The 14,207-nt window shown below is 43.2% G+C and overlaps 1 protein-coding gene across 2 annotated transcripts in view; it reads left to right on the forward strand.

Moving 5' to 3' along the window:
• The first annotated feature begins 167 nt into the window (after window positions 1–167).
• UBXN7 (UBX domain protein 7) overlaps window positions 168–14,207 on the forward strand; it is a 30,596-nt gene continuing 16,556 nt past the window's right edge. The window contains exons 1-5 of one of the 2 annotated variants that reach the window (XM_084292256.1): window positions 168–263; window positions 3,175–3,322; window positions 5,281–5,348; window positions 8,036–8,101; window positions 9,886–9,998. In XM_084292256.1, coding sequence (XP_084148382.1) covers window positions 191–263; window positions 3,175–3,322; window positions 5,281–5,348; window positions 8,036–8,101; window positions 9,886–9,998 — 468 coding nt within the window. In that variant the 5' untranslated portion in view covers window positions 168–190. Of the gene's footprint in view, window positions 264–3,174; window positions 3,323–4,322; window positions 4,398–5,280; window positions 5,349–8,035; window positions 8,102–9,885; window positions 9,999–14,207 lie in introns of those variants that run through there. The other variant, XM_084292257.1, reaches the window with a different exon arrangement.

A 14,207-nucleotide genomic window follows, 5' to 3' on the forward strand; every position in this document is an offset into this window, starting at 1 on the left:
AAACTCCTGTCAGGGATCCCCCTGTCAGGCCGAGGCGGCGCGAGCCGCGTTGCCACGGCAACTCCCGCCCGCCCCGCCCCTCCCGCGGCGGCCCGGCAGAGGAAGGGCGCGGGCGGGCCCCGCGCATGCGCGGTGCGGGGGGGGGGGGGGGCCGGCGGCGTGCGTGTTGTTGTGCGGCGGCGGCGGCAAGATGGCGGCGCCCGGGGGCTCCGCGGCCTCCGCGGCGCTCCGGGGGCTGATCCAGCAGTTCACCGCCATCACGGGTGAGGCGCGGGGACGGCCGGGCCCGGCTCCAGCCGCCGTCGTTTCGTGCTTCACAAAACGGATCTGCCGCCCGCCTGCGAGGCCGGGCTCCTGGGCGGCCGAGGGCAGCTCCCGCTGGGCCCCGCGGGGCGGAGCGGGGCCGCGGCCGCGCTCCCGGGGCTGTGGGGAGGGCCCCGCAGAGAGGGGGGTGGTGGGGGGGCTGCCAGAGGGGTGCCCCCCTTCTGCTCCCTTCCCTTCCCCCGGGGTCCCTCTGGGTTTTGCTGGGCCGGGAGCCGGCGGTGGGCTCGCAGCTGGAGGGCACAGGGGGCCGGGCTGAGCCCTCGTTCGCCTTTTGGGGCAAAAAAGCAGCAAAACAGCAGCAAAACAGCAGCAAAACAGCTCTTAAGGGGTGGCGGCTGGCTGAGAACCCGGTTACGTGAGCTGCTTCAAGAGCGCTCCGTGGATGCAGCCCACCTCATCCCCCTGCTCATGGCACCACAGGGCTGGGCCCGAAGGAGTGCTTCATCAGATACCTTTGGCTCTTCAGCCAGTACGAGCGCGGCTGCTCGCGGTTCACTTGCTCCAAGCAGTTTGTTTTCAGGTTATGGCTGTGTTTACTCAGTGTGTGTGTGTGCTTGGGCCTTGAACAGGGCTAGTACAGCGCGCTGACAGGCTGCGGGTCACTCGGTTAGCTTTGCTGAAACCACCAAGAATTAATCTCAAATAAAAAAGAAAAGCTATAGTCAGTCTGTTTCCATTACAGGATGTCTGGTGTTTCCTTTTTCAGTAGTGCCTGAGACAGTTGTTCAAGAGGTAACCAGAACAGGCTGGTTTGCCCAACAGCTTTTTCTGCTTACGGGTTGTGCTAAACATAAGAGCTCCCCCTTTTATGCTTTCAAAAGGGAAAATGAGAACCTGCTGCACTTCACCCATCCGCTCTTAAAGGAGGATTTTGAAGTTTTTTTATTCCTTTTAACAGAATTCAAGGTTCTGTCAAAAGTCTGTTCTTGTGGAGCTTGTTTTGCCAACGCTGGTGTGAAGTGACAGGTGCTCGGTAGCACACACCCTTGGTGGTTTGTGTTATCAGCTTTCCAATTTGACTTGTAAGTGTACAAAATTACCAATGTTTGCATGGAAAAGGCTAAATGAATTCCATATGGCAATCTGATTGTAGTGTACCTTGTCTTGAATATATTTTTTGTTCCCAGATGGCAGGATTGTGTTTCTTTGGTGCTGTCACCCAGAAAATTACTAAGTGCTAATGTAGTTCGTGTAAATCTTCACTAATGGAATGATGGGATCTCTTTGAAGTTTGTTTTGAGTCTTAACAAATATTTAGTATTTTCTGCGTGCCGTCACAAGCACTGAAAATATTCATGTGGCGGTGGTTTCCTCAGGAGTGAGGAAGACTTGATATCTTTAAGTAGTGTAGGATTGGATGTAGTTGTTCTTCTAGTTCTTCTAAACAAATGACTTAACGTGACTGTGCAGTAAGGTTGGAGGGTGGTGAGTATAATCCAGGCTATCCAGGTGGTGTTTGGTTGGTACAACTGGCAATGAAATGGGCTCCTGAAAATACCAAAGAGCATTTAGTGGGAAAATGTGAGCTTGATGCTTTTATGTTTGATTTGAGACGTTACTAGTTTTTTCTTTTGCGTTTTTTTCATCTTGATTAATGTCTTTAAGTACAGCTAAGTGTCATCTGATTACACTTGTTGGGGCAGGTTGTTTTGGTCTTGTTTTTTGTTTGTTTTTGTTTTTGAGAAAGCCATTCCCTTGGTCTGCCTGGCTTTCTTTGTGGTTTAACGAAATGGTGCAGCTCTTTGAAACCATGGAGATAAATCAATTCTAGAAGTGTATTTTCTCTTACTTATCAGCCTGTTTAATCTAGAACTCTCTGAAAAATCTCAGGCATCTGATGAAAAAAATAATTGTGTTTCTCTCATGTTAGCTGTTACTCTGATGCTGGGAAAACGGTGTTTGCTTCAGCTCAGTGACTTGTAGTGAACTTGCTAAGAATTATTACAGATCCAAAAGCTACTCCCAAACTGGTTCAGCTGCATTTTGCTACTCTTCCTCTGTACCAGTTTTTCTGTATGAAAATAAACTCTTTGGCAGCCTGCTACTTCTAGGGTGATGCTGTAGCAAGTAGGCTCTTAGAAGGTTGGGTACAGGAGAGGTTCCCTTGATGAGGGTGCTTTTGTTTGACAGTGATTTTGAGTAAGCTCTGGGGGGCAGAGGCTGACCTTCTGAGCAAAGAGCTACCCGTGGTGCTGATAAGCAGTATTTCATCCTGAGCAACAAGAAAAAGAGCAGATTTAGTTGGGCCCATTTTAATAAACGTTAGTCATGACACAAATCACTGTATGTTCAAGTACTGCTTTCTCCTTGTTTACTATTTTTTTCCTCTTATGTTAACTGAGCTTCTGCTCATTGCTTTTACATTTTAGAGCACTCAGAAAAACAGGGGATCTGTTCTTTAAGTACCTGTTGTAGATGGGTAAATAACTTTAGCACCGTATTTAGTATTCACCCCGTAAGAATGTTGTCAGGTTTTCTTTCCTTTTTTTTTTTTTTTTTTTGTATCCCACAACAGAACTCAAGATGGGTACACCTATTAGTGTTTGGAAAACTGTACCAGGAAAGTATCCGGAAAAAACAAAGACTGTGCTAAACCTCTTTGTATGGCTTCCACTACATTTTCTACTTATGGAAGGCAGCAGCCTGGCTGTCCTCTATCTGGGCACTCCGTTCCCCCTTGAGATATGTCTTAGTCTCAATTTACAGTTGTGCCTTAGGGATAAATGGCAACTGGTGAGCGGCTCTGATGGTTAATGCTGTGAGAGAGAAAGCGTGCTGGTTAGCTGTGCCCAGTGCTGCCGATCAACACGCTTTCTGAAGAATGCTTTAATTTCTCCTTTGGTGTTACAGGTGCCAGCGAAAGCGTGGGAAAACACATGCTGGAAGCATGCAACAACAACCTGGAGATGGCTGTCACCATGTTTCTAGACGGTGGAGGCATAGCAGAGGAGCCAAGCACCAGTTCTGCAGGGGTGTCTTCTGTTCGACCGCACACCGAGTATGTACTTGAACATATCTGTGTATAAGTGAATTGTCTGTCTAAGGAATTCAACAGTGGAAGGCAGAACAAATAAAATGATTGTTCCTTCTCCTAACCTGCTGTCACTTCACTGTAATAACGTGCTTCTTTTATGATCTTGTTCAATTGATTGCCCTGATATTTCTCTTAATAAATAAGCTGTTCTTATTACATAAGCTGGTCTCTCTTGCGTGTACTTCAGAAGTTTTCTGTAAGTTATGCACACTGATTTTACAGACAGAGCTTGAAACATTAAAGTGGGGATCCAGTGGAAAGAGATTTTTATTTTTAAATTGCTACAGCACTCTGGCTTTGCTGGGAGAATTCCATTGTTTTGGTTCGTATAAAACATAGTGACTTCAGTCCTGCGTGTAAGCAGTTTCTTGCGTTCTCTTAGGAGTAGCTAGATTTGGCACTGGAATGGCTAGATTGTGTACACTAATGTGCAGAGGAATAAGCAACCACAAAATCTGCATTAGTGTCTTACACATCGCATGCCAATAAAGGAAAGTGTTGTTGCACTTCAGCATGGCAGAGAGTCTTCCAGTGCTGCCTGTTAATGTGCCTGCTTGGGATGAGTGGAATATTTTGAGTGGAAGCTAATTAGTATCAAGTCACATTTGTTAAAAGGTCTAAATTAAACCTAGCCATGCTTTTGTCTTTCTGAAAGTCTTCCACTTCAAGGATAAGACAACTGACTTTTAAAGAAATTTTGTGTTGCTTATACTTCTGAAGCACATGTATAAATTTAAACAACTGTCTGAGCATTAACCTTTATAGTTTAAGTGCCTCCCTGCTTGAACCTGACAGGTAATGAAGTTAAAAGTCTGTATCTGCAGGTGTTAGAGTTCTTAATTTCTAGACAAATTCTGGCACGTCAGTGACTTACGATTCGAGTTTTTATTGGAATACTTTCTTTTTTATACTTGACACCCTCCAGGTGCTGGTCAGCTTAGTGTTACTTCTAGGAAGAGAGAAAAATAAATATGCAAATGCAAAATGGAGAATAACTAGCTTCACAACAGCAATCAAAGATGTGGAGGTTAATAGCAAGGTTAGTGCATCTTGCTGACATTACGAGTTACTTTTTGAAACCTGCATGGCCAAGAGCCACAAACTGCACGCTTAAGACTTTGGAGAGTCCAGGGAAGAGGGTGCTTCAGGAGTAGTTCCTAGGCAGGATGTGGCAGTGGATTTCCTTGTGTGAGCCCATGTGCTCCTTTGAGTAGACCCATGGGCTAGGTGACTGTACTGGGTGAATTATACTTTTTGTAGCCCTTGTGATTTTATTTCTTCTCCCAGGCATAATTTCAGATTACCTAGCAGTCTCTGTAAGCACAGCTAAGCTGTTACGCGAAGGAGCCCAGCTACAAAAGCAAATAACTGCTTCAGAATTGCATGGAGGGAAATGACAATTTTGACCATCTTGTTTTCCTTCCTCTGGAAAAAGAAAGGGCCATGAGTTTAAAGTGGAGGCAAAAAGTCTTCCATCAGGAGAAAGTTTGTAGTAACCAATAATCTTTTTTTCCCCTCTATGTAGATAAACATGACAGGAGGTTGGCAAATTAGCCTTTGTTATTTTTTAATAAACTTTTCCAAGTTCTAAGGAAGTTACTAAAGAAGAAAAAATGTTTGAATAGTAGATTGACAAAGTCTGGGATCAAGTCACCCAAGGATTCGTATAATCTAATGTCTAGATGTAGAAAGGTGATCAATGCCAGATCTTAATGCATAGTGTACTAAGTCCTGCTTCAGTGCCTTGAGTGGGAATAGATGGCCTCTGAGGTCCCTTTTGACCCCAAATCTCTGATTCTGTGCAATGATACAGCAGCATCCTTAGCTGATCCAAGTTGCAGGAGCCTTTGAAGCGCAACAGGGTATAATTTACATAGTACGTGGAACGTTATTATCTCTCACTTTTCTCTCCTCTTTGATAGGGATGAAGTACGAGCTCCAATTCCTCAAAAACAGGAAATTTTAGTAGAACCTGAACCCTTGTTTGGAGGTAGGCTTGTGTTCTTGTTTTCTTTTTTGTTTTCTTAAAATACCTTGAGATGAGCTTACGTAACAAGAAAAGAGCAGAATTTGGTGAACATAAAGAAAGCAGTGTACATATTTTTATTCTTGTTTTTCTCTTGCTGCAACTGTGCAGCTGTGTAAAATGATTGCATACTTGGAAATACACTGGTGCTCTTTAAAACCTTGCCCAATGGAGCTGCTACGTTCCCAGTGGTACCAATTTGCTAGCTCCTGTTTCATGTGATTTTGTGAGGCAACAGCCAATTAGCAATGATGAGTACACATCTGTGTTCTGGGGGGGTCAGAACTGTGCAACACTGCTGCAAAAGTGTCCAAGCTGGGGATTTGACTGACAGGTAAAAATGGAGAGGACAAATGGATTCTTCTCAGAGAGATCCATGAGGAAGGGTTGAACTGTTCTGTTACTCATCGTGTTATCCATTTCTTCGTTAAAAGAATTTAATTTGCTCTTAAAACTATCACACAGATAGTTTTCTTGTTTTCTGAAGCTGTTCTGCTTTTGAAACATTTTTTGCTATAAACAAAGAGGTAATGGAAATACTGATTTCTGTTGCGTACTTAACTAAAACACTGGTTAGTACTTAGCTAATGCACTGATGCTCTGAATTCTTCACTATCAGGACTAGATTACCAGGTGCATTATCCTTTCATTATGTATAATGTCCACCTCTGTATAGAGATCTAAAGTTCCCTCTTTTTTTGTTACTTACTTCCCTTGTGAGTCTTTGTCCTTTTTGCGTTGACCAGGCTGTCTATGGCTTTTAACACGTCAGCTGGATTAAGAGTCTTGTCTTTTTTAACAAGGAAGGACATGCGAGTGCTCATCTTTAATGTGATCCTGTACCCATAGGAAATTTGTTTTCAGTTGTTTAGTTCCTGAGCTAGAGAGAGACATGAGATCAAATCTGAGGTTTACTGTGGAACTGGTTTTCTGTTGACCCTGTTCTCAACATCGGAGACATCTTTTGCCAGGATGCACAAGCTGAGAGGTGGTTACAGAAGATGACCTGCTGAGGGCTCTTTGAAGGCAGCGCACCAGCTTGTTCCTCTTGCTTTCTTTGTGACCCAGCAGAGTCTTTGACAAAGGTCTAGAGATGCCTGTGGGTTCACAAACCCACAAAGTGCAGGAGTATGATCTGCCAGCCCTCTTGCCTGATCCTTTTCTACCCGCCTGTCACACACTGATCGCAGACATGCTGTCCCTGACTGCCCTACCGAGGCAATCTGGGGATCAGTGGTAGCTTCCTGGCTCTGTCTCATCCACCAGTGCTAATATTCTCATTAATGCCACTTTTGTTTATAGCACGAAGCAGCCCGGCAGCCCAGCTGACACTGGAAAGCTACTTCTATTGGTCCTTTCAGCTCTAATCTCAAGCAGGAAATATTCCAGTTCCTGGTTGTAAGAGCCTCATATTGAGGTCATGTTTTAGGTTTTCTTCTGATTGAAAAGCCCGTGTCCGTTTGCTCTGCCAGATACGCTGAATCGCTCTCGCACTGCAAAATAAATCAGAGAAGTCCAACAGCACACCTGCATTCGGCTTGTAGCTAAGCCCGGGGAGGCAAATGTTGCTTTGCTGAAGTGATCCTTCAGTTGCTGTTTGAAGCTGCAGCTGGCTGTACCAGGCTGTGCTTGCGGTAAGCTTTTAGGAGAGAGAACAACATTACTTACTGGAATTGGACAGGCACTCTTCACAGGCGTGCTCCTCATTCAGGGTTACTTTCAATTTCCTCATATGCTGTGCAAAACGCTCTTATTATTTTCTTGATACACTATGCAAGAAATAAGAGCTGTGTTCGTTCTCCTTGCCCTTAATGCGGCGCAGGGTGACAGTGCATGCAGCACCTCTTGTCTACGGGCGCAAAACCATAAAGATCTCTAAAAACAAGGTTTGGAGGTACTTGCTTTGTGACCTGTATGTATTTCATGCTTCCTCAATGTAAATGGATTTTTCCCACACATTACACATTTCTGGTGGGTATATGTTGTATTTATCTTGCTCTCTGTAATTCATTTAATGTTTATCATGTCTTCTAACAATTATGCTTTGAAAGTTCTTTCTTAAAGCTGTTTTGCTTTCAAATCAAAGTAAAGCAGACAAGTAGTTAAAATAAATCTTGGCGGGTAGTTTTGTTTTGCATCCCAACTGCAGTGCTTTTAGCATATCATAGGACTTCAGAGGAGCTGTAAGGCAGTACTTCAGTTACCTGCCTGGCCCACTGTGCCCACCTGAAGGTTTCCTTGCAGGCAGTGACACTGGATCCAGTGGAAGAACTTGGCTATCGCCAATGCAGACAAAGATAGGATCTGGATAAGAGATTAAAAAGGAGTGGAAATGATTTGTGGAATAAACAAATGCGTTTCTTAATAAGGAAGGTATTCTTTTGCAGGGGCTAACTTTAAATTTTTGTGTACTATTGATCCATTTTCCTTCTGTGGTAAGGTTTGCTGGACAGAGGATATGATAGGAGTGAATGGGTCTCACAAACTACTTGTCTGCATCCTCCTCCAGCCTTTCCTAATGATTTTACTCCCACATAGGTCATACTTTGAATTCCTATTTTGTTGTTCAATGTGTGATGGAAGGTACTAATAAGTAATGCTTTTGATAGAATACCTTTGGAATAATTATTTAAATACTGTTTTCTTTTAAGCTCCTAAAAGACGCAGACCTGCGCGCTCAATATTCGATGGCTTTCGGGATTTTCAAACAGAAACCAGTAAGTGTCTGCAGATCAGTACTTAAGAGATTTTCCTTTTCTTTTTTTTTTTTTTTTCTAAGTATGATTGCGAATTAATTGCCAGCATAGGCTATGATAGTTTTCAGTCATTTAATGTTTTTTAATTGCTTACTGTGTAGCAAAAGTTATTTTGGAAAAATATTATTAGGCTGTTCCTTGTTGTGGCAGTACCATTTGGTGACAGTTCTTTTCCACGTGCTTTGGGTGCAGTTAAGGCCGTTGCTTTATTTCTGGGGGCAATCTTAAGTTGTCATGGAATGGCTGAAGGGAGAGTACTGAGTAGTGGACATATGAAGCAGGTACTAAGGGTGCTGGTCCAAACATTTGCCCGGGGTATGTAAGTAAAACCATCCGAAGGTATATTCAGCATGCCTTGGTATGCCAGATACATTCTTGATAACTTTCAAAAAACACTTTTTCTGCTTTAGGGAGAATCAAAAATGGAGAAGAATATAATAGCTATGTAGAATTTAATTTCATCCACTGAATTTTTCTTGGATAGTCAGTGGTGTTTCTGGCACTTGAATTAAATTTGAGTAGCCCTGAGGCTTCTTTCTTGGCCACACATAAGGATCATGTGAAAATTCACATTGTTATTTACCACTGTCTATTCGTTCATATGCAGAATCTCCAAATGGCAAAGTGTTGGCTGTTATTTAAGCCGTTAAGTTTCACAGAACAGGCTTCTTTAACAGCAACAGATACCAGGTATTTTGCGCTATTACCCAGTTGTTTCTGCTAATGTTGTGGGAGTGCTCAAGAGCTCTAACCAAGGACCAGGTTCCTGAGTTATTAGGTGCTACTGGATGCTGAAAATAACTATTTGTAGTTGCTGGCTTTCTCCTGACAGCTCTGGTCAGGGGTTTCCAGCAGTAGTAACTAGTCAGGTACTAAAGTAATTGGCAGCTATGTAAAAACACAGAATCTACAGCAACTTCATGCCCTTAAATTTTTTCTCATCATCTCTGCTCTCTTATAGAAAAAACATTTAGAGGTGTGTGATGTGTAAACTTTTGTGAAGGTTTGTGATGCAAACTAATGACGCTTCATGGTAAAAAATTTTATGGGTTAATATCACTATCCTGGTTATCTCTGAAGAAGTCGTTTTAGCCAGAGAAGTCCATGTTATTTCCTGGCTTCCAGGCCTGCTCCACAGGGATACTTCTATCCCTGGAGGGATCCAGTGTTTGCTCCAAAGTGGCTTGTATGGTATGGCCCCTTGGCAACTCCTTTCACAAATGGAGAACTTTGGAGTTATGAGATAGTTATTCCTCATATCAAATGGCTTGGTTCCGTAAACTGCATTATATCCCTGCATATAATGCATATAGGTGAGCAGTTGCTGTGATCTCTCTACATAAACTGAATCTTTCTGTGGCATTGTTTTACCTTGAGGTGTTACAAACGTTGAAATAGAAATACTCTTGAGTAAAGCTATGATCTTACAGTGTAGCTCAATTTTCTCTATTTAAAAGCATCATGGGGGACAAGTCGTGGACATTTTTTTGTTTTCAAATATTGGCACGTGACCACTGCCACTGATACTTACATTTCTTAAGATGTATTTAAATAAATTCCCACTGCTTGAGAGAGCTGGGACAAGTGGGGTTCTTGCCTTAAGTAACAGCTAAATGTTACTCAGTGTGGACCAACCTTGTGACGTAGGTGCCAAAAAGTTTCGTGTATGAGTGTCAAGTCAGTAGTAAATCCATCATGTGAGTATTTTGTCTAATTCAGCTTTGTTTCCTCTTGGGGCTGTGCAGTTCGACAGGAACAGGAGCTACGAAATGGAGGGGCAGTAGATAAGAAACTCACTACTCTAGCAGACCTCTTCAGGCCTCCCATTGATCTGATGCACAAAGGCAGCTTCGAAACGGTAAGTTTTGAAGTTTTGGTGAAGTTCCATATGTGGTGGCTGCGTACAGTGTGAAAGCCCTGGGTTAGGCTGTTGGCGTGTATGTAGGCTGATGAGAAAGTTGCAAAGGACCACATAGTGATAAATACTTGATACAGTGCTTATGGAAATGTTGGTGGCTCCTGAAGGATTCAACTAATGGTTGTAGACCACATTTTTTTGTTGTTTAAATGCCAGCATGGCAAATAGTGCTCACTGAAAGACTTCTGTGCACAAATGAGGCTGGTAAAAATGGAAGAATTGCATCCCTTGAAGCATCTTTGTACAGCATGAAATAGAAATAGCTGAAGTAAGATGGCTTTTAGTGGGTGAGTAAGTGCTTTATAAGGGACCATATAGTTTGCAGCCCAGCCCAGCTAGAAAGCTCATGCAGTTTTGCTAACATGGCTGAATGACTTCTGATACCTGAGTGTTTGTAAATGTATCTGGGCGTGGCATTGTTATGAAGATGCAACTTTATCTTCAGTAGAAGTCGTGTTTGTATATAAAATTACAGCAATCATCTTCTGCCTTTGGTCGTGATGGAAAAAGTGTCCAAGAGATTGTCCCTGCAAGAAGGGGAACGCTAAGGGGGCTGTAGGATTTCAGTGATCTCAGGTGTCACCTTTTCTGTTTGTTGCATTTCTTGGGGGTCTAGTCAGAATTTGCTACTATCTGGATCAGTGCCCCAGTTAGTGATTAGAGACTACACAAATAAGTGTATCTCTTTATTTTCTGAGTTCCCAACTTCCAGATATTGTTTGAAAGCCGCAGTTACTACTCAGCTTCTGCCTGGTCATCTTTAAGTAGCTGAATGATAGAGATGATTTCATGAGAATGCAAACTAATGACCAAATGGGGCAGTGCAGACACTGCAAGTGGTGCTGGAGATCTGACTGTGAGCTGAGCAAAACATTATTTACGCTCTTATATTTGTTTCTAATGCCATGCTGAAATACTGCTGCAGAACTTTTAGAGACGTGCTGCCTTCACTGAGGCTCCAGCTCCCCATCCTGTTGGCCTCATCTCTCTTTTTGTGCTTCCTGAATCACCAAAGATCAGTTGGCTTGTCACCAGTTCTGTGGCCTGACAGTGCCCTCCATATATTTAATCTTACGACATAATTCCAGGTTGGAAAGGATGCTGACAGAGGATAGCCGAGTCTACCTCAGCAAGTAATTTGGTGCAATGGAAGCAGACGAGCAGGCTCAAGTAGCTGGTGCTGAGGCATCACTGCCTCATGATATGTGCTTCAGGGTTTACTTCAAACAAGGTTGTCTTTTGTCCTCCAACTGATGATCCTGACCAGGCCTGTGGTTCAGAGCTGTTTGTGAACCAAGCAAATGTGGGTTGAGGGACCGAGAAAGGGAATTCACATAAAACAGCCAGTGCTGCTCCATACTAGAGTGTATACACAGTCAGCAAGCACCCTGTAATTTCTGCTGAGGAATCTAAGATGTGTGCAAGTCTCCTCATGTCTTGCTGAAAACACATCAAGACTTTAGCAATGTTTACTATGGCATGCACCACTGTCAGAATTAATTTCAGAGGAAGATGCAGCTGATCAAAAGGTTTGATTGTCATAATCTGTGTACTCATTCCATTGTGTAGGTTAAAAAAAAAACAACAAACCAACACAGGGTTTGTATGTACACACCTCATCCTGTTCTTTGTAGTAACCCAAATTTAGAGACATGTACACTTCATGGTATCGGTATTCACCTTGTTGTGTTCTTGTCCAGTTCCTCGTCCCATTTGTTACCTTTCATTTCAAACTGATGCTCCTCATTTTTCTTGCAAGAAAAATCTTAGCTTCTCAATTTGTTGACCATTACCCTTTTTGTGTTACCTTTTATGACTGTGCACTGCTGTACTGCTTCAGCTTGGGATGATGTGGGGCCTCCTGTGAACCCAGTGACCAGAATCTTTCTCAAAATTCACCTCTAACAAGCTGCTGTTGGCTTCTTCCTTCTCTGTACACTTAGATAACATCTCTATTATATAGTTTATATATATTTATTCCATTCCAAAGTACCAAAGACTAAATCCTGTTGTTTTGAAGCTCTTGTATTTTAGTATTAATCTGTGGTTTTATTTTTTATTACTGGCGTGTGATGTGCTCTAAGCTCTGGAGGGGTGTGCACGAACAGTCTGCCTACAGTGTGCCATCCATATGTATGCCTTTATGCAAACTTAGCCGTAGTGGTGGCGGCTGGTCTTAGTAAGCTTTTCATGCAGCTTTGTTGTCCGTCTTTTGTTGCTCCTGTTTAGGTGCTCCAGCTTAGTAGGTAGATTCGTTTATCCTTGGTTTTGCCTGAGAAAATTAGTTTTCCTTCAAACACACACAAAAACCTTTATTAACAGTAAGTTGCAAAAAGTTGCCATCTCATTTTAACTCTCCAATACCAGCCTTTAAGAATAGATGTGAATTAAATTTCATCAAAGAGAAATTTTCAAGTGTTACACAAGCATTGATTTTTTTTAACTTGAGCTCCATCAAGGAGCAGTGTGCTTCAGAAATACAGAAGTATGATCGTTACACTTGTAAAGCTGTGTGTGGCTAACTTCATTACAGTGTAAAAGAGGGGGGGGAAAAAAATTGATACGGAAAATCTGTAAAAGACTTTATTTTAATCCTGCAGCCCTTTTGAACGTGGTGGGCGAGGCAGTGGATGTCAGTTACCTGATGGCCCATGGTGAAATAGGGCTGAATAAACCAGAGGCAAATAACTGATATCCAGCAAGGTGTTAGCCTGAACTGCCCTTTTTCCCCTGCTAGGGAATTTCAGAGAAACTTTCAGACCTTCAAAACAGTGCCAGTAAAAGTCTGTATCTGCGGACCGTTGCGTGGTTGTACAATTAAGCTGTTAAGGATCAGTTAAGCTTGCACAAGGGATTTTTAGCTTTTATTTCCTGACTCTAATATTGAGCTTCATATGAAGCTTCACACTTGCTATCTCTTTAACATAGAGTTTGCTAGGTAGAAATTGGTAGAGCAACGCACCAAACTTGCTTCCTAATGAGCAGCTTGGTTTTGTTCTGAGGTCACAGATTGCTCTCTGGGATTGTAGGTGTTTATTTCTTCATGCATGTGTTGTAAGCTATGGTTTAATTTGGGGGGGTATGCACCAAATTGGCTTAGCTTGCATTTCTTGTCTTGGGAGCAGACAGTTCTAGCATGTGCAGTTCTGTACTTCATACTCATCGGGATTTTGGGGTTCCTGTGAAGTAGCTGTGACGCTGCAGAGTTACAAGCCTATCTGTATGAAGTTTCCTCCATCTACAAGTTAAATATCTTTAGCTGCTCCCTGCTTTACAGCTGATGCTGACTTTTTTCTTTGTGTGAAGCAAGCAGTAATAGTTTGGAAGCTAACCTAATTTTGTACTCAAATGGTGCAATTATTGCATAAAGTGCTTCTAGGCTGCCCTTTGGCATAAGTGGAGCCTGCAGATGCACCACGGGCTAAGGAATGGCTGGTTGGTGAAAGGAGGGTGAAAAGCACCCTGTCCTGTGCTGGCCCAGGCAAGAGGTGGAAGCCTGACATAAATAGGATGTTTCTTGTTAGACGGATCTTTTGTTCTGACTTTGTGTCACCTGGTGTCTTCCAAACTGAATCATGCTTGACTAGGAGATGTCTGGAAGGTCACAAGATGCTGGCTCCACTTCCTCGTTCCTCTCTGCTGACTGAAGGGAGCAGTGCATTTCAGCAGAGGGATGAGAAAGAGCCAGCGCAAAATTTATGAGCCATACATGGTTCAGAAAAGCCAAACGAATGATAAACCATGATATTCTCAGTAGTACAGGAGCGAGAGTTTCCAGGGAGAGGCAGTAGCGAGCGTAACACAAGGCTTGTTTCCCCCGTTGTCTAGCCAGATCTGTGATGGCTGGTTTGTTGCCATAAGTTGTAGTGATAAAAAAATGTGGATGGGTAAAAAGGGGAAAGGTGAATTTAGGGGACGTTGGTCTTCTGGGGGTCTGTCCTGTTGTATCTAACAAGCGTCTGTCTTTGGAAGTTCCTGATTGCCAAAGGCTTGAGTGGGAATGCTTGCAGCGAGGAGCTGCTCTGTACTTACCCTTTGGGTGCTGTTTGTGAAATGCCAGGCACTCGTACCTCTAAGGAGAAGTGAGAGCAGGGAGCAGATGTAGGAAACAGTGGATCTAAAGCCATCAGGCAGTTTTCAGGCTATGCA

Source organism: Netta rufina, assembly GCF_964035555.1.
Source record: "Netta rufina genome assembly, chromosome: 9".
Lineage (NCBI taxonomy): Eukaryota > Metazoa > Chordata > Aves > Anseriformes > Anatidae > Netta > Netta rufina.